The following is a 19751-nucleotide window of genomic DNA, read 5'->3' as shown; positions in this document are numbered from 1 at the left end:
CTTGGCAACACCAGCACATTCTCTTTAACATCTGAACAGCATCCAGCCCAGAGAGAGGCTGCAGTTATGCTCAGAACAGCCTGCTGCTCCAGCTATATCACACACTCCTGTTGATGCCTGTTCACACAGGTCATCAGCACTACCCTGCGCTGGATCTGAGGGTAGTGTGTTAGTGTGGAGTAGAGGTTAGAGCACTGGACCTGAGGGTAGTGGGTTAGTGTGGAGTAGAGGTTAGAGTGCTGGACCTGAGGGTAGTGGGTTAGTGTGGAGTAGAGGTTAGAGTGCTGGACCTGAGGGTGGTGGGTTAGTGTGGAGTAGTGGTTAGAGCGCTGGATCTGAGGGTAGTGGGTTAGTGTGGAGTAGAGGTTAGAGCGCTGGACCTGAGGGTGGTCGGTTAGTGTGGAGTAGAGGTTAGAGCGCTGGACCTGAGGGTGGTCGATTAGTGTGGAGTAGAGTTGTGATGTCATTTCAAAGGGTCTTTTTTCTGCAGAGTAAGTGAATTCTGGTGTGATGGTCTGACCTGCGGTGTGGTACCTGGGGCACCGCACTGCCCCTCACATCAGTGAGCAGGAAGGAGGGCCAGAGACCCGCCCCTTGGGTCACATGGTGTCTGATTACTCTTTTACGTAGTGTAGCTCTCACTCCCTCGCTCTCTCTCTTCATCACTGTTTCTTTCCTCTCCTCCATCACAGTGGAAGCAGACAGGACTCCCTCCCCTCTTCTGCAGGTGAACTGAAGGTCTGGTCATGCGGGTGCAGAGAAGTCATATGGAGCTGTTGGCAGAACTCCCATTTGGTGAACAGCTATCAGACACTTGGCACTTTCACAAAGGGGCCTGTCTGTATATCTCGATGTCTGAGCACCTGTAAAGTGAAGGGAGTTTATACATCTGCTGTGGGTGTCTGTCTCTAATGATGAGGGATAAGGACACAGAACAGTGACCCCCCCATCAGCAGACCTTTCTCTCCTGCTGCTTCAGAGTCCTCTGGGTGGCAGTTAATGATCTCGATGAGGGACACTAACAGGACAAAGCCGGCCTCATTAGGACTGCTACGTGTGTGTGTGTGTGCGTGTGTGTGTGTGCGTGTGTGTGTGTGCGTGTGTGTGTGTGCGTGTGTGTGTGTGTGTGTGTGTGTGTGTGTGTGTGTGTGTGTGTGAGATAGTTGTATGGGTGGGAGGAGTCAGTGCTTGACTGGCAGGGATAGGTTGCATTCTCTGCTAGGCCTCAGTCTGTGTGCAGCTGTTTTGACCAGGATGACGTGTGTACCAGGTCACTCCCTGTGAGTGAACTCACTGCCCTGAGTGTCTGTTCCTCCTGTGGATGTGTGCTTACCTTTCCTGGCTGTGGAATGCACAAACACTCTGGCTGGTGTAGTGTGTCAGGGTGCCGAGTCTCCTGTCACTCTGTCTGAAATCACTTACAGAGAGTTCAGAGCTCTGATTGGTCAATGACACAATGGAAGTGTAGTCTTAGTGCAAGTTCTGTGAGCTCAGTTTAACCCCCCCCCCCCCACACACACACACAGGCCGACAGGAACATATCCATTCAGGAGAGTCATTAACAGACAGCAACAGCCAGGGGTGACAGTGAAGGTAATCCTGAACCATAAAACTCCTGAACATTGGAGCTGCTGTCCCTGTCTGCTCGGGTAAACACAGGCTGCAGGAGCCGGGCAGCCGGAGCGGTTATGGATGGGCTTCTGCCGTGCGTCTGCAAACGACACGCTCATTATGACTGCCAGGGCGGCCTGGAATGGAGAGAAAAAAGGAAGAATGAAAGAAAAGGAGTGAAGACTAAGCTCTCCGGACTCATCTGTCAGACAGCAGTTTGCTGGAACGGAATGTGTCTTCTCCTGTTTACTCTGGGAGAGACCTGCCAGAGCTCTGTGTGGCCTGCAGGCCGTGCTGCTGATCTGAGGGGAAAAACAGAGGGAGAAAACACTCAATCGCACACACACTACACACACACACACACACACACACACACACACACACACACACACACTGTCACGCACACACGCACACTGTCACATACACAAAAAGGGGAGGGGCTTGTAAAGGTGTTATAAATGGGCGGGGAGTCAGACTGCACATTCCAGTCAGGGATGTGACCTGGGTACTCTGTTCCCACATGCCAGTGATAACGAGGGCTTAATGAGGCCCTAACAACCTGCTCCTCTTCGTCAGGCTTTCTGAGTATGCCTGGGCTGGAGTTTGTGTTTAACTCTGGAATGCTTAAAATGTCATAACCTTCCAGCTTCATAGGCTGGTGAACACTGTTCTCTGCTGTGTTCAGAGTTTTTTGGATTATGGCAAGATTTGCTAACAGCGTAGCTCAGAAGTCACTCTGGACACACCTCACTGTACAGTGTGTGTGGCGTAAAACTGGTGCACTGTCTGCTCAGAAACACAGGTTGACGTGTTTGGGTCGGGTCATCCCGGGCCTTTCTCTGAGTGTGGAACTGCTGCTCTTCATGTCAGGTGCAGGGAGAGAGAGGCTCAACGCAGTTCAGGGGAACTACAGAGAATCAGAACATGATGATGCTCCCAGAAGGGCTTCCTGTTAGACCTCCTCTCCCAATGAGTCCAAACTGAACAGCTTCCTGTTACATTTCCTCTGATAATAAGCCCTCGTTGGGGGTGTATGAAAGGCCCCTCAGATTCACTGCAGAGTTTTGGGGTGTCCCGTCAGGGTAGCCTCAGCCTTCCGAAGCTCCTGCACTCAGAGACCCTGGCAGAACAGCTGGCTTTGTGATAGAGCTCTGTGTCCACAGTGATCCTGTTTCTCCATCTGGCTGCAGTACCGCTTCAGAGCCCGTAAAACAGAGCCCACTTCAAGGAAGATGGTCTCCACAGTCTCGAGAGTGAATCAGTGTTCAGTGTGGCTCAGGTGTTCTGGGCAGGTCCCTGTTTCTCATTGGCTTGCAGCTTTATGCTCCATGTCTTGGTGTACTTTATCTGGGAGAGAAGAGCACTCAGACCGCGGGGGTGTGTGGTTTGCCCCGCCTTCCCGCCCTCCGGCAGACGCTGGCCACCCTTCTTGCATTGTCTCAGCATCCCACAGGTCTCAGACCGGCCCGGGGACAAAGCGAGGCATGCGGGTGTGGAGCATCAGGGCTAACGCTAACGATGCTGCTCTCGCGGGATCAGCCCACGGCACACGCTGATTAAACACCTGAGCCTGAGCGCTCAGGGGTCGTGGTAGGGCATGAACCGCACTCGGCCTGAGTGCTCTTTTCAGCTCGGTGTGCTGCTGGTGTCAGGAGCCACACAGTGCAGACACAACGTTTAAGAAGGAGGGAAAGGAAAGGAAGCAGCTGAAGGGGGTGTTTGATGTGTCCTCATTCCTGGCTGCAGGCTGCAGATGGTGGAGATGCAGTCGTCATAGCAGTGCTGAGCTGGCAGTCATGATGGTCTGAAACATGCGTGAGCAGCCACAGATGCTAGAGCCCAGAGAACTCCCGTCATTTATCCTCCATCCCTCCCTCTCTCTCCCTCTCTCTCTCTCTCCCTCTCCCTCTCTCTCTCTCTCTCTCTGTGAATGCAGAAGGAGTGAGGGGCTGACAGTGCTGAATTATGGCTCACTCATTTACGCTCCATAAAAACTACAGCATCAGTTCAGACAAATGAAAAGACAAAGATGAATGTTCCTGACATTTCCTGCTCACTGCCATGAGCCACACGTGCGCACACACACACACACACAGTCATACATACTCACACACACACACACACACACACAGTCATACATACTCACACACACAGTCGTACACACCTACACACACACACACTCACACACACACACAGTCATACATACTCACACACACAGTCGTACACACTCACACACACACACACACACACACACAGTCATACATACTCACACACACACACACACACACACACACACAGTCATACATACTCACACACACAGTCGTACACACCTACACACACACAGTCATACATACTCACACACACAGTCGTACACACTCACACACACACACACACACACACACAGTCATACATACTCACACACACAGTCGTACACACCTACACACACACACACTCACACACACTCACAGTCATACATACTCACACACACAGTCGTACACACTCACACACACACACACACACACACACACACACACACACACACACACACAGTCATACACACTTACACACACACACACACACACACACACACTGCATTGCATTATTGTCTTTATATTACCCCTGACATTCTTATCCAGAGCGACTTACACGGGTTACAGTTTTTACATGTTATGCATTTATACAGCTGGATATTTACTGAGCTAATTCTGGGTTAATTACCTTGTCCAAAGGTACAGCAGCAGTGCCCCAGCAGGGAATGCAACCAGCATCCTTTCAGTTACAAACCCTGCTCCTTACTGTTATGCTACACTGCTGTCCACACACACGCAAACACACACATGCACACGAAAGACATAAATAAACATAAACTCAAACTCACACACTTGGCATTTACAGTAATGTGTAACAGTTATGGGTCATTCCATAGCAAATCACCCAGCGAGTCCCAGGTCACCCTCTCACCAGTAATGGACAAATAATCACAGCAAGGACCTTTCCTTTTCAGGACATAAACAATCATTGTAAATAGTATTCAGATCCACAGTGACAGTAGTCAATACTTTAATAGTTACATGTCAGCATTTCACCAAATAGCTTTACTTTACATTACTGGTGATAATGCTTTGACATGTTTTTGACAATCAATAAAATTGCTTAATTTGGAAAAAAAATGTTTATTTTCACTATTTTGAATTAATTTATGAAGGGGTAGTATGTTCCCCTTATTGAAATAAATCTATGTGGAAATTCTGAAACTGTGAACTTATGTAATATTTGTGTTTTGGTTGAATTTGTACGGCAACAAGAGCACGACAGCTCATTCTTTAAAAAAATCATCTCCAGAAGGAAGCTCAGCAACAACCAAGTTTGTCAGATCATCTTCAGATATATAAGAATACATGGTAAAAATATGAAAATTATGGTTAACTGCCCACATGGTCAAATGAGGACATGAAAATAGGCAATTTTGAGGACATTTGAATATCGAGCACATTTCAAAAAATTATCCTGACACTCCTATAACAGTAATAAATGTGGTTACTGCATACACATGGCATAATATGTCATAGTCATATGTCTTTATCTAGCATACTGTTTGAGTGAGAAGCTCTCAAAGGGGGTGTCGTTTTGTTATGTTTTGAATTTTCAGCCATTTCCAAAGCCTTGTAGGAGGAAAAGAACATAAACACCTGATCTGATTACATTTTTGAATTCTACAGAAAAAGTTAGTCACGTAAAGTAAAGTTAGTTAGTCCCAGGCCACACCCCCTGACCATGCTGCCTCCTTATTCAGTACATGGGCTATTAGAGTATGAGGCAGAAATGAAATCAAACAACAGTGGTGGTATGAGTGAGGCTCTTTGGAATGCTTAGCTTAGTTCCCAAAAGATGAATGATTTATGAACGGAACACTAAAGGTTTTAATCAGAGAACCAACAGCGCCCTTCTTGTGCCTAAATGTAAGGTATAGAAACTGTGACACACCTCGCAGACATACCAATAAGATCACTGCAGGCATAGAAGGCTTCCTGTTCAGTTTAAACTGAGAAATGGAAACAGCGAATTAGAAACAGTAATGCTGTGGGATTAACCTGGGTGGCTGGTTAGAGTGGTGATTACCCCCCGGAGCGCAGGAGGGTGCGAGAAGCTCAGTGTGTCTGCAGACATCAGCACGCACGCGCACACACACGCGCACACGAGGGCGTGGCAGCCTTCAGTGAGTCTCTCTCCCCTCTGTGGCATTTCGCTGCTTTGGCCTTTTCCCAGCGTTTATGTTGAATTGCTTTCCCTCCATGCAGCCAGTGTATGAATATTAATGGCGCGTGTGGAGTTTTGCTCTGTAAAATCCACATGGCAGATTTCCTGATTTTCTCTGCCTGGTGTCTGCACCCGCTGCCACCTCCCTGGGGCTTCATGAAGCGTTTGTTTAGATTCCTTTTGAAATTCGGTGAGCCTCGGCCACTGTCCCGGCACTGTGCCGAAGGACACTTTAATTACCCTGCATTAACCGGAGGGATTCAGGCCTGAATGAGTCCGCCGGAACAAAGGATTCATGAATACTGTTGGTTTGTGAATCTCAGTGGTGTCAGGTGCTGTTGTGTCTTCTCTAAACGAGGGGAAGGACCAGGAGCACAAAATGGAGGAGGAACGTGTTTTTCTTCTGTTTGGTGCTGCCGTCTCCGTCGCTCTGTCTGTGAGGAGCCACACGGGGAGAATGCGCTGTAGCCTCCTGTACCACACAGCTCTGAAAACTGTGACCTCCGTAACGTAGCGCCCGGAGCCAGTCCAGGTGCTGGGTTTGTCTCCCGCAGTGTTGGGTTTTGTCTCCCGCAGTGTTGGGTTTGTCTCCTGCAGAGTGTTGAGTTTTGTCTCCTGAAGTGTTGGGTTTGTCTCCCGCAGTGTTGGGTTTGTCTCCCGCAGTGTTGGGTTTTGTCTCCCGCAGTGTTGGGTTTGTCTCCTGCAGAGTGTTGAGTTTTGTCTCCTGAAGTGTTGGGTTTGTCTCCCGCAGTGTTGGGTTTTGTCTCCCGCAGTGTTGGGTTTGTCTCCCGCAGTGTTGGGTTTGTCTCCCGCAGTGTTGGGTTTTGTCTCCTGGGGTTAAATTGCATTCAGTCCTTCAGAGCAGGCACCCAGAGGAGACAGCATTGAGCAGTTTCTCCACGGTGCATGGGCTACTCACTGCTGTGCAGTTTCTACTCACTGCTGTGCAGATTCTACTCACTGCTGTGCAGTTTCTACACCCTGCTGTGCACATTCTACACCCTGCTGTGCAGATTCTACACCCTGCTGTGCAGATTCTACACCCTGCTGTGCAGTTTCTACACCCTGCTGTGCAGTTTCTACTCACTGCTGTGCAGTTTCTACTCACTGCTGTGCAGTTTCTACACCCTGCTGTGCAGATTCTACTCACTGCTGTGCAGTTTCTACTCACTGCTGTGCAGATTCTACTCACTGCTGTGCAGTTTCTACACCCTGCTGTGCAGTTTCTACACCCTGCTGTGCAGTTTCTACACCCTGCTGTGAGGTTTCTACACCCTGCTGTGAGGTTTCTACACCCTGCTGTGCGGTTTCTACACATTTCCTTGCTGTCTTTGCCTTTGTAAGCTCCAAAGGCCCCTTCAGAAACTCAGTCAGTCTGGGTTTGCATTTAAAAACTTGCAGTAAATCTGTTTCCTGTACACGTTTATCTTAAATGAGTCGCCCGTTCCTCGCCTATCAGAGGCAGAAAGCTTCAGTTCCCTGGGCAGGAGAGCTGGGAGGAGCAGTGCAGTATAACTGACAGAGAGAGAGGGAATAAAGAGATGGAAAAAAGGTGTGAAAGGAGGGAAAGAAAGAAGGATGTGGGAGGAAGAGGAAGGAGAGAAAGGAGAGAGGAGTGCGAGACGGAGAAGGAGGAGCTCAGAAATCTGTTTGTGGTTCATCTAGTACTTTACCCGTGGTGTTCCTGTAGCTGTTTCTCCAGGGTTATCAGCAGGGTGCTGAGAAATCTCTCTGCTGCACATCTGCTCTCTGTTTGAAAACACGTTGTTATTCTCGGAGTTAAGCCTGTGAAACTCCTCTGTGGCCCTGTGTGTACTTCACGCTGTCACACTGCGCGTCACTCCACTCTCACACCTCTCAGAGTGCGCTATACATCTGAGCTGGGACCGTGTAATCTCTGAGGGAGTCAGGATCCGCCCCTACAGCCGGATCAGTCCCTACAGCCGGATCAGTCCCTACAGCCGGATCGGTAAAGGTGCGATCTGTCTCAGAGCAGTGGCCTCGTCAGCTGACAGGGTGCCCCTGCTGAAAGAGCTGTGAGAGCCACTCAAAAGCCCCTCAGGCACTGGAGTGGCCACCTCTCACAGCGATGAGTGGCCAGTGAGCACAGCAGCCAATAACAGAGTCACAGACACAGAGACACACAGAGAACCGAGTCACAGAGAGCTGAGCCAAAGAGCAGAGTCACAGACACAGAGACACACAGAGAACGGAGTCACAGAGAGCCGAGCCAAAGAGCAGAGTCACAGACACAGAGACACACAGAGAACGGAGTCACAGAGAGCCGAGCCAAAGAGCAGAGTCACAGACACAGAGACACACAGAGAACCGAGTCACAGAGAGCCGAGCCAAAGAGCAGAGTCACAGACACAGAGACACACAGAGAACGGAGTCACAGAGAGCTGAGCCAAAGAGCAGAGTCACAGACACAGAGACACACAGAGAACGGAGTCACAGAGAGCCGAGCCAAAGAGCAGAGTCACAGACACAGAGACACACAGAGAACGGAGTCACAGAGAGCCGAGCCAAAGAGCAGAGTCACAGACACAGAGACACACAGAGAACGGAGTCACAGAGAGCCGAGCCAAAGAGCAGAGTCACAGACACAGAGACACACAGAGAACCGAGTCACAGAGAGCTGAGCCAAAGAGCAGAGTCACAGACACAGAGACACACAGAGAACGGAGTCACAGAGAGCCGAGCCAAAGAGCAGAGTCACAGACACAGAGACACACAGAGAACCGAGTCACAGAGAGCTGAGCCAAAGAGCAGAGTCACAGACACAGAGACACACAGAGAACGGAGTCACAGAGAGCCGAGCCAAAGAGCAGAGTCACAGACACAGAGACACACAGAGAACCGAGTCACAGAGAGCCGAGCCAAAGAGCAGAGTCACAGACACAGAGACACACAGAGAACCGAGTCACAGAGAGCCGAGCCAAAGAGCAGAGTCACAGACACAGAGACACACAGAGAACGGAGTCACAGAGAGCTGAGCCAAAGAGCAGAGTCACAGACACAGAGACACACAGAGAACCGAGTCACAGAGAGCTGAGCCAAAGAGCAGAGTCACAGACACAGAGACACACAGAGAACCGAGTCACAGAGAGCTGAGCCAAAGAGCAGAGTCACAGACACAGAGACACACAGAGAACGGAGTCACAGAGAGCTGAGCCAAAGAGCAGAGTCACAGACACAGAGACACACAGAGAACCGAGTCACAGAGAGCTGAGCCAAAGAGCAGAGTCACAGACACAGAGACACACAGAGAACCGAGTCACAGAGAGCTGAGCCAAAGAGCAGAGTCACAGACACAGAGACACACAGAGAACCGAGTCACAGAGAGCCGAGCCAAAGAGCAGAGTCACAGACACAGAGACACACAGAGAACCGAGTCACAGAGAGCCGAGCCAAAGAGCAGAGTCACAGACACAGAGACACACAGAGAACCGAGTCACAGAGAGCCGAGCCAAAGAGCAGAGTCACAGACACAGAGACACACAGAGAACCGAGTCACAGAGAGCCGAGCCAAAGAGCAGAGTCACAGACACAGAGACACACAGAGAACGGAGTCACAGAGAGCCGAGCCAAAGAGCAGAGTCACAGACACAGAGACACACAGAGAACCGAGTCACAGAGAGCTGAGCCAAAGAGCAGAGTCACAGACACAGAGACACACAGAGAGCCGAGTCACAGAGAGCTGAGCCAAAGAGCAGAGTCACAGACACAGAGACACACAGAGAACTGAGTCACAGAGAGCCGAGTCACAGAGAGCAGAGTCACAGAGAGCAGAGAGAGAAGGGAGACGTGGCTGTGGAGGCAGAGGAAGCGCGGGACTCTTTGCCCCGGCTTGGATCCATGGCGGCTGGTAGGAGGATAAAAGGATCTCAGTGATTTCGTTTGTAATCCATGTGAGACGCAGCATCACACTGATGCAATCAAACACTAACTGAAGCAGGAGAGACATGTCTCTGTGCAGTCCTGCAGCCTCAAACGCTGCCTGTGCTGTCTCAGTCTCTGTGCTGTCTCTGTCTCAGTCTCTCTGTGCTGTCTCAGTCTCTCTGTGCTGTCTCAGTCTCTGTGCTGTGCCATGCTCACATGACCCTTACCCCACAGTCGCAGTGCTGTGATTGGGCGATAGTCTGAGGAGTCGTGGCCCTTGGCAAACAGCAGAACAGTGTCAGAGAGATCAGACACCCTCACAACCAAGGGGCTGAGGGGGGCAGAGAAATGGGAAACGGGTTTATGGGGGGGTGACTGCCCCTATTTCCTTAGCTTCCCTGCTTAAACTGACACTGATCTCAGGACAGACACATGTAGGAGAGGCGTGGAGGGGGGTCTGAGTGAACTGGCTTGCTGTGACATGTTCATTTGGGACAGGAGAGAGCATGTTTGGGACAGGAGAGAGTGCGTTTGTTTTGGATGGAGGAAGTGTGACTCGGCTCACAGACAGCGATGCCGTGAAGACAGCCACTCTGCCAACATGAGAATGCTAATGCTCAGATAAGCACAGCTAACCTATTACTAGCATCCGCAGAACGTTGCTGCAGCGTTCCTCGATGCTGCTGATAAGTGCTGAGTGCTGACAGGACATAAACTCTGAGTCCTCCTCAGCCCGTCCCAGAATGCTTTTAGGCCCTGATCATGAATCTTTCAATGTCAAATACAAGTCAGAGACAAAGAACACTTCATCACAGCACGCTTGTTGAATGGGTCACAGCTGAGATATGAGCATAAACATTTCACACAGACTGTCTTTCCTCTCATTCACGGTATTGGTTATTCTTTGTGCCTAAGCCCTCTTTAAAGCCCTAAAGCCTTGGAGTTTAAACTCACAGCGGACTGTGTTGTAAAGAGTTCATTGGTCATAAGTGTGTCACACAGGTCTCTCACAGGAATATTATTAATTACAGATTTTTGCACAACTTGATTTGTGTGTATTACAGTTGCCCACCTGTAGGGGGAGCTTGACAGATTAAACCACAGGAAAAGTGAGGTGTCTGGCACTGATGATGTAATGCAGACTCTGTACGGTCATACACGGCTCACATTTCTTGCTGAGTAGATGTATAAATATAGATATGAAATATTAAAAATAGAGCCGTACGTGCTGCTCCATGGGCCCTCTTCTACAGTTTCAGACATTCCAGCTGTCAGTCAGGCCATTAGCATCCATTTCATACTGCACTCACAGCAAAGTACCATGTGGGGGCGCCACTGAGAGCAGCCAGAGCTCCAGTTACTGGGCAGTTATGGGAGGTGGAGCAGTCCAGTGGATGGAGCTGGAGTTAGAGGCAGGGATAGTGAGCATCCAAACGCCGCAGGTCAGGACAGGAGAGAGAGATACAGATAAATTCCGCTGCTGTGGGGGAGGGGTGGGGGGGGGGGGCTGGTTCAGGCCACTCCCCCACGAGGGGTTGTCAGCCGGAATGCAGGGATGAGGAGGGTGGTGCGGGTTCGAGTCACGCCTGGCCGTGCACAGCCTCAGGGCACCTGCACATCGCTACATGAGAAGATGAGCTCTGTGATAAGAACAGGTTAGTCACGCTCGTGCTGCCCCCGACACCGTCAACGCTGCTGCTGCTGCTAAGCTCTCTCAGTGCCTCTGTGCTTCGGCTCCTCTGCAGAAACTCACAGCATCACACACATCCAGGCCTCTCCTCTCCTCAGCGTGGGCTTGCTTTGTAATGAAAGCTTCTCTTCCCGCTTCTCACTCCACCCACAGGCAGTGACCCCGAGGCCCTCGCTGTCACCTGGCCTGACGGGTCGCCATGAGGGGAATATTCCCATCAGGCCTTGCTCCCCTCGCTCGGCTGCCACACCTGCTCACTTCTGTAAAGCCCCTCTGCTACCTCCTCTTCTGTTTCTGAATCAATCCCAGGCATGGAGGTGTGCACATCTCTGATTGGCTCACATCTCATGGAGCAGATGTGACGCACAAATCATGATACCACATTTGTTTTTTGAGTGTGAGCTTTCGTCTGAATAAAAAATTGCTTTTAACTGGCAAAATGTATAGTGCATGCCTGTCTGTGTGCAGAAACACTCTCAGTATCAGGCAGAGGGAGAGGATCTCTTATCCTCATTAGCCAATGAGGTGAGCCCTGTGGCCTCATTGGCTGGCTGATTTGTATGAATGAAAGAGTTGTGCTGTTGGAGTGGCGATTACCAGCCCGTGGTATGCAGGACCATGACACTGTGACATCATAACTGTGCCATGGCAACCAGCTCCAAGGGCCTACTGGCAGTGAGATGCTTATTGTATTTCACACACATACACACACACACACACACACACACACACACACACAATCATACATACTCACACGCACACACACACACACACACACACACAGTCATACATACGCACACAGTCATACAAGGCAATTTTTCCCTTTCAGATTCTCTGGGTTTTTCTATTATGTCTAAACTATAATACATTTTCATGAGAAGAATTTCTCTAACCAATGCTCTGAATTCCACATAAGCCAGAGTACCTCTCTGGACTCAGACAATAGCTCTTGTTTTCTTGGAAAAATGAGAGAGAGATTGTGTCTGCTTTGTTTTCCATTCGTTCCTTCCATTGCTTATTCTGGTATCTGGCAGGCGTTTAGTAAATCTGGCGTCAGAAATATCTGCGCAGACGTCTGTCTGCCTGCAGAGGTAAAGAGTGGCAGTCTGACTGTGCAGGTGCTGTACTGAGGGGCGTAGTGGGTGAGCCCTGTCCTGGGCCAGGCCTGGGGGCAGGGGCAGGAGCATGGTGGGGTTACAGCCGCTAGCGAAGAGAAGAGACAAGGCTGACCCTGCTGCATTCAGATGTTATTGTTCAGAGCTTTACGCTCTGTGGTCACTGGAGTGCTGCCCTCTGTGGGTTGGAAAACCATTTTCCCCTCTCCTCCTTTCTGTGAAGAACAAGAAAGCTTGAGTGCTTTGTTTTTCTTGTGTATTGATGTGTGTTCTGCCTGTGTATGTCTTTCTGTGAGGGTTCAGGCAAACACCGCTGTGAGGTCATGCACTGGTTTACAGTAAAATGGTCATTTCTTGTGTGAGAGGAAGTGAGGGCCATCAGGGGATAGTGTATCTCTTTAGTGTATCTCTGTGCTTTCTTTTTTATTTAAACTCTTTTCACGCTGAGCATTTTTTGCTCTAAACTGGATCTGATTTTCTAAGAACAGCAAAAATACCTGCTAAAATTCCAGCAGGACAATTAATACAATTGTGTGGTGTTTTGTTTGGTGTGTGTGTGTGTGGTGAGTGTGTGATTTATTGATTTGTGTGGTTTTGTTTGCATTATCTTGCTGTGCTGTTGCAGTGCCCCTTACTGCACAGTGACAATAATCTCCCACACTGATCCTGACAGTCTCCCTGAGTGCTGAGAAAAGCCCCAGACGGTCTATGGATCCCGCTCTTTAAATCTGATACGAGCCCTCTCTGGGTGTGAGCATCAGGGTTTAAAATGCCAGGGCTGCACTCAGGAATCCGGTGTCTGTCACCATCCCAAAAAAACCCACGCGTAATCTGTGGGCTGTGCTGGGCAGAGCAGCCGAGCTGTCCAATCACAGCATGGACGTGGCGTTGGTGGGAGGGGCTTAGTCTGGGCTGTTCCATGTGAAACGCCTCTCCCTGTGTGCATGAAGGTGGGAGTTCTGTGCCTCTGCGCTCTCTCACAGTGAGACACTGCACGGTCCCTGCTGGCACTGGTGCTCTGGCTTTGGGCTTCGGAAAGACTGAGGAAAAGCAAAGAGACACTCGTGTTTGAGACAGCCTGTGTGTGTGGTGTGAGAGAGCTTGGAGCGTTTCAGGGCAGTGTGTGTGTGTGTGTGTGTGTGTGTGTGTGTGTGTGCGTGTGTGTGTGTGTGTGTGTGTGTGTGGTGTTACTGTATGCACTTTTGTAAGTCGCTTTGGATAAAAGCATCTGCTAAATAAGTAAATGTAAATGTATGTGTGTGTGTGTGGTGGTGTGAGAGAGCTTGGAGCGTTTCTGTGTGTGTGTGTGTGTGTGTGTGTGTGGATGATACCCTCACACAGGGCAGAACCTGCTGTTGTGGTAGATGGGGGAAAACAGAGCAGGCGTCTGCATGCTGGCACAAAGGGCGGAGTCAGTGACCTGCCCAATCACAACAGGCCTGAGACAGAGGGTGTGGCTGCTGAGGACCCGCTTACTGAAGAGAGGAAGGGGGTATGGTTTATGGGACTCCACCCACTTTAGTGAAATACAGCGAGTGACAGGTATCATTCTCGGCTCGCCCACAGACTCACCCCAGCACTGTGTGCACGATCAGACCGGACCCGCTAAACTGCAGGCTGCACAGAGCCATCTGCTAATCTCAGTGTGCTGTGTCTCTGTGCTGTCCTCATGTACACTCACACTTCAGGCTGATGAAGTGTTCAGGGAAACTGTTTCATGCAAACGCAGGCCCACTTCTTCAGTACAGTGAGCTCTGGCTTGAGCATTTAGCTGAGAAACTGATATTAGTGTGTCAGTCTGTCAGTGTTTCTCAGTCTTTAGGAGTTCTTCATCAGTCTCTGTCTGTGTTTATCAGTCTTTATCAGTGTTTATCAAGCTACCTACCCAACCCTCAGTACCCCACCCACCGATCTACCTAACCCTCAGTACCCCACCCACCGATCTACCTAACCCTCAGTACCCCACCCACCGATCTACCTAACCCTCAGTACCCCACCCACAGATCTACCTAACCCTCAGTACCCCACCCACCGATCTACCTAACACTGAGTACCCCACCCACAGATCTAGCTAACACTCAGTACCCCACCCACAGATCTACCTAACACTCAGTACTTGCTACTGTTATTTACTTGCTATTTATTTTATGTGTAGTATGATATGTCATGGATACTGTGTTCTAGTGACTATGATGTATGGTTGTGTATGTACTTGGCTTCCCTTAGTTTGTTGGGCTCTAGTTTGAGGTTAGCACAGGTTAACTTGTGGTAGTGTTTGAGTAGTGTTACCCTCACACTCGCTGGTCGCTTAGCCTGGTCTGACAATGTTGCTCATTCAGCTTGGATGGATACACTTCTGTTCTCTTATGCTGGAATTTGCTCTGGGTAAGAGCGTCTGCTAGATGCATGTAATGTAATGTAGTGCAGTGTAATGTACTGTTACCCACTCAGAGAGGCATCTGCAGCTGGGAGAGGGTCTGACCCACACCACTTCGTGGCGGCTTGGCCCACACTGCCAGATCTAATTAGCACGTTGAATAAGACTAGTTTGTGGACAAACATAATTGACGTTCTGGAATGGTGTGCAGCATTTCCTTTTATTTAAATATGGTAATTAGATACAGGAGGAATGACCTGTGGCGGTGTGGTATCGTTCAGCTCTGAGAAGCCCTGCCCACAGGCCTCACACAGAACAGCTGAAAAGTGAGGGCCTGGAAATGTGGGAATTTAAGCGTAATTAATTCCCCAGAATCCTCGGGTGGTCGGCTCCTCTTACATTAAACAGCGCTGTTGCTACACTCATGCTGCAGCATCAGGGATACAGGGATACCTCTGCATACCTTTCTTCAACAGCTGTCATGCTGTCAGCCTACACCAAAGTTAACTTTATGATTTTTAACTCCCATGATGATAATTGCTTCATTTTTGCTAATTATAATTCTGCTGTAACTGCTCAGGTAATTCAAAAGCACAGAACTCTTCCCCATGAAATGTAAATCGGAAGATGTTCTAGTGTTTGGTGTTTGATTTGGTGTGCTGAAGCCTTTCTCTCTCTCTCTCTCTCTCTCTCTCTCTCTCTCTCTCTCTCTCAGGTTTCTCCGTGGTGACTACCACATTGACGTCTGCATAAATGACTACCTGGACGTGTACTGCCCGCACTACGAGGACTCTGTGCCGCTGGAGCGGACAGAGCACTACGTCCTCTACATGGTGAACTATGACGGCTACAGCACCTGCGACCACACCTCCAAGGGCTTCAAGCGCTGGGAGTGCAACCGGCCGCGCGCACCAAACGGCCCGCTCAAATTCTCCGAGAAGTTCCAGCTCTTCACCCCCTTCTCGCTGGGGTTCGAGTTCCGGCCGGGCAGAGAGTATTACTACATCTGTGAGTATGCCTGTCCCAGTCCGGTCTGTGCTATGTGTCACCCGTGTTTTAATTATAACTGAGCGCTGTAATGAGCCGCCTGTGTGCTGTGTCAGAGCAGAGTCCAGCTCAGGCCCTAAGCTTCCCCTCAGCACACAGCCATCCTGTTTCATTTTGGCAACCTGACTCATAGTTACAACGACCTCGGAAAAAACATCTTGACAGTCATCAGCTCTTTCTAAATATTTGAGTCTCAGCTGTTTCCACTTGTGAGATGGCTTTCAAAAACAGCCGTGCAAACCTGCGTTTGCACCTCAGCACACCACAGGACGAAAGACGACGGGAATGCGTCTCTGAGAGGGCTGTCCGAATGCAGCTGCACGTTAGGACTCACTGAAATGCCTGATGGGTAATTCTGTTCAATGCCACTACAAAGCGTCACAGGATTCCTGCTGCTCTGCACTAAGGAGGATCATGTGCTTCTCAGGGCCCTGTGACACGCAGTAGTTTTGCACAGGAGAGGAAGTTAGTGTCACATGTGTGTGTTGCCTGGGGAGTGTGGGGTCTGTAAAGGTGTGCCCCTGACTGACACTGTCGTCAGAAAAAGCACAGTGACACTGAGTGCCAGCGATGGTGGGTATTTCCAGGACAGGATTCTGTTTTATGAGGGTTCCCAGACCATAGGTAGCCACACCTGTTCTCTTCCCACAGCAGTTTGCACACCTAGACTAAACACCAATGTTCAGATGTTCAGAACCTTTTTCTGCCAGACAAGCCCTTTGAAAGACAACTGCTTTTTGTGTGTGTGTGTGTGAGAGAGAGAGAGTGTGTGTGTGAGAGAGAGTTTGTGTATGTGTGAGTGCGTGTGTGTGTGGGTGTGTGGCTGTGTGTGTGTGTGTGTGTGTGTGTATGGGTGGGTGAGTGTGTGTGTATGCGTGTGCGGGTTGTTGTCTTCTGTGTGAGTGACTCAGTTTGATGATTCGCTGGTTTCCCGTAACATGGGGGTGTTTCAGGACCCCGCAGCAGCTGCGCCCCCTGCAGGTGGATCCAACCCCGCGCTGAGCCGTGGGGAGCAGCCTCAGGCCTGAGGCCTGTAGCAATGCTCCCAAACACTGTAACACAGAGAGAAAAAGAGAGGGAGAGAGAGAGAGAGACGGAGAGGGAGAGGGAGAGGGAGAGGGAGAGGGAGAGGGAGGGAGAGAGAGAGAGACGGAGAGAGAGAGAGAGAGAGATAGAGTGAGAGAGGGAGAGAGAGAGAGTGAGAGAGAGAGAGAGAGAGAGAGAGAGAGAGAGAGAGAGCGAGAGAGAGAGAGACAGAAAGAGGGACAGAGAGAGAGCAAATGCAGTAACACAGTCAGGGCGTGGCGGAGATGGCCAGGTGCTCTGACGGCTGTGTGATCAGGGTGCTGGGCGTGTCTCTCCTCTCCCCCACCCTCGGCGGCTCATTTCCCAGAAACCCCGGCGTCTGTCTGCCGTGCCCGCAGTGCCACAAGCACCCGCACACTACGCTGCCACAGAGCGTGAAAACTGCATTCAGACAGCGCGTAGCTGCCTTACGCACGCACACACACACACACACACACAATGTGTTAAAATGTGACCGTGTCCGAGCAGAAAGAACACAACCGCTTGCGTCGTCTTTCGTCCTGTCAGTGAGAGGGGAAATGAGGGGAGGAGCCAGCTGCAGCACGGCACCCTGGGAAGGTGCTCTGTCTGAGCAGAGAGTGAGCCGCTGAGTGTGGAGGGCTCTCAGGGAGACCTGTTCCTGGCCTCTGATGAGGGTTTTAGGACAGTGCTGTAAAAGCAGGCCGAGTATCTCACCTGCAGTGCTTCATCTGCACAATGACAGATTCATTCAGCTGTCAGTCTGATTACTGTGGTAACACCCAAATAGTACTGTAAATGCCACTCACTTAACCCACTCACCTCTACAAAAATCCCCTCATCTGAACTCAACACCCTCTCACTCTGAAGTGAAGACCCTCTTACTTGTACTAAAAGTGCATTAACCTGTAGAAAACTCCCTCTCACCTGAAGACGTAAAGAGCCTCTCACCTGCGCAAGGCCGTCTCACCTGTACGAAATCACCTGTCGGCAGCACTGAACTCCTCACCTGTAAAGAAGCCCACAGCCAGAGACACTTCCTCACGAGTCACAGATTGGTGCGTGAGGCGCAAGGGCGCGCTTCCCGAAGGGGAGGGCAGTGTGACAGAGTGCCGTCACTACAGCTGAGTATGCGCTCTGACTGCCATACCAACGAGCCTGGCTCTTTGGTGTCGCGGTCAAGGTCGCATGTTTGGTACCCCGTAGACCCGGGTTCAAGACTGGGTGGGGTGACTGCTCTCGCCCTTCGCTATAGCCACCTATTTCTGAGGGTGGGGTTGACCTCCGTGTGCGCGTGTGTGTGCGTGCATGTGTGTGTGTTAACCTCAGTTGCATGGCTCACAATTGCCTTGCTGAAATCATGCCTGCTCTCAGCCAATAGGAGCGGGCAGAGCAGGTGGTTGTGTGGGGTGTTGGGGCCGGTTGGATGCATCTGGTGCTGGCGCTCAGAGTAACGCAGTGTTTGAGCGGGTGTGTTTACCGCGCTGGCTCTCATCGTTACTCGGTGTTTGAGCGGGTGTGTTTACCGCGCTGGCTCTCATCGTTACTCGGTGTTTGAGCGGGTGTGTTTACCGCGCTGGCTCTCAGCGTTACGCGGTGTTTGAGAGGGTGTGTTTACCACACTGGCGCTCAGCGTTACGCGGTGTTTGTGTGGGTGTGTTTACCGCGCTGGCGCTCAGAGTAACGCGGTGTTCGAGCAGGTGTGTTTACCACGCTGGCGCTCAGAGTAACGCGGTGTTCGAGCAGGTGTGTTTACCACGCTGGCGCTCAGACTAACGCGGTGTTTGAGCGGGTGTGTTTACCGCGCTGGCTCTCAGCGTTATGTGGTGTTTGTGTGGGTGTGTTTACCACACTGGCGCTCAGAGTAACGCGGTGTTCGAGCAGGTGTGTTTACCACGCTGGCGCTCAGAGTAACGCGGTGTTCGAGCAGGTGTGTTTACCACGCTGGCGCTCAGACTAACGCGGTGTTTGAGCGGGTGTGTTTACCGCGCTGGCTCTCAGCGTTATGTGGTGTTTGTGTGGGTGTGTTTACCACACTGGCGCTCAGAGTAACGCAGTGTTCGAGCAGGTGTGTTTACCGCGCTGGCGCTCAGAGTAACGCGGTGTTCGAGCAGGTGTGTTTACCACGCTGGCGCTCAGACTAACGCGGTGTTTGAGCGGGTGTGTTTACCGCGCTGGCTCTCAGCGTTATGTGGTGTTTGTGTGGGTGTGTTTACCACGCTGGCGCTCAGCGTTACGCGGTGTTTGTGTGGGTGTGTTTACCGCGCTGGCGCTCAGAGTAACGCGGTGTAACCACAGACCTGCTGGGAGGTGACATCCTCAGGGGCAGCAGTGATACCCCGTGTGATGTGCTTGTTATAGGCCGCTGTAGAGGGGCATACAGTATCCACCCCCTTTTTACCCACAATCCATCTGTGCATGCAGAGTGGTGTTAGCCATGGGGCAGTAGCGTTCTGGGGCGAGGCAGGCTGCGGGCAGGTTATGGTCAGGTTGCGGTCAGTGCAAACACTCTAACCACAAAGCTGTCCTACTCTTGACTTTATAGCATCCACCATTGGTGAAAATGGAAGAAGAACCTGCCTGAAGCTGAAAGTTTTTGTTCGACCACCAAGTAAGTTACAGTGTTTATGGCTAATGTTGCTCTATGGTGTGCAGGCTTAATGTTACTGTACAGTGTGTATTTAAGTTACTCTGAAGACCAAGGACCAATATTTTTCTTGAGTTCTCT

The 19751-nt window shown here is 50.7% G+C and overlaps 1 protein-coding gene across 1 annotated transcript in view; it reads left to right on the top strand.

Moving 5' to 3' along the window:
- The window catches only part of LOC118778067 (ephrin-A5b-like), a 46877-nt gene that overhangs the window by 23083 nt on the left and 4043 nt on the right, over positions 1 to 19751 (top strand). Inside the window, exons 2-3 of the mRNA XM_036529396.1 lie at positions 15648 to 15940; positions 19569 to 19634. Of these exons, the coding sequence (XP_036385289.1) occupies positions 15648 to 15940; positions 19569 to 19634 (359 nt within the window). The remainder of the gene's footprint in view (positions 1 to 15647; positions 15941 to 19568; positions 19635 to 19751) is intronic.

This window comes from Megalops cyprinoides, chromosome 5 (assembly GCF_013368585.1).
Source record: "Megalops cyprinoides isolate fMegCyp1 chromosome 5, fMegCyp1.pri, whole genome shotgun sequence".
In the NCBI taxonomy this organism is placed as follows: domain Eukaryota; kingdom Metazoa; phylum Chordata; class Actinopteri; order Elopiformes; family Megalopidae; genus Megalops; species Megalops cyprinoides.
Note: the sequence above shows the minus strand (reverse complement) of the source record. Positions and strands in the feature narration are given on the sequence as shown.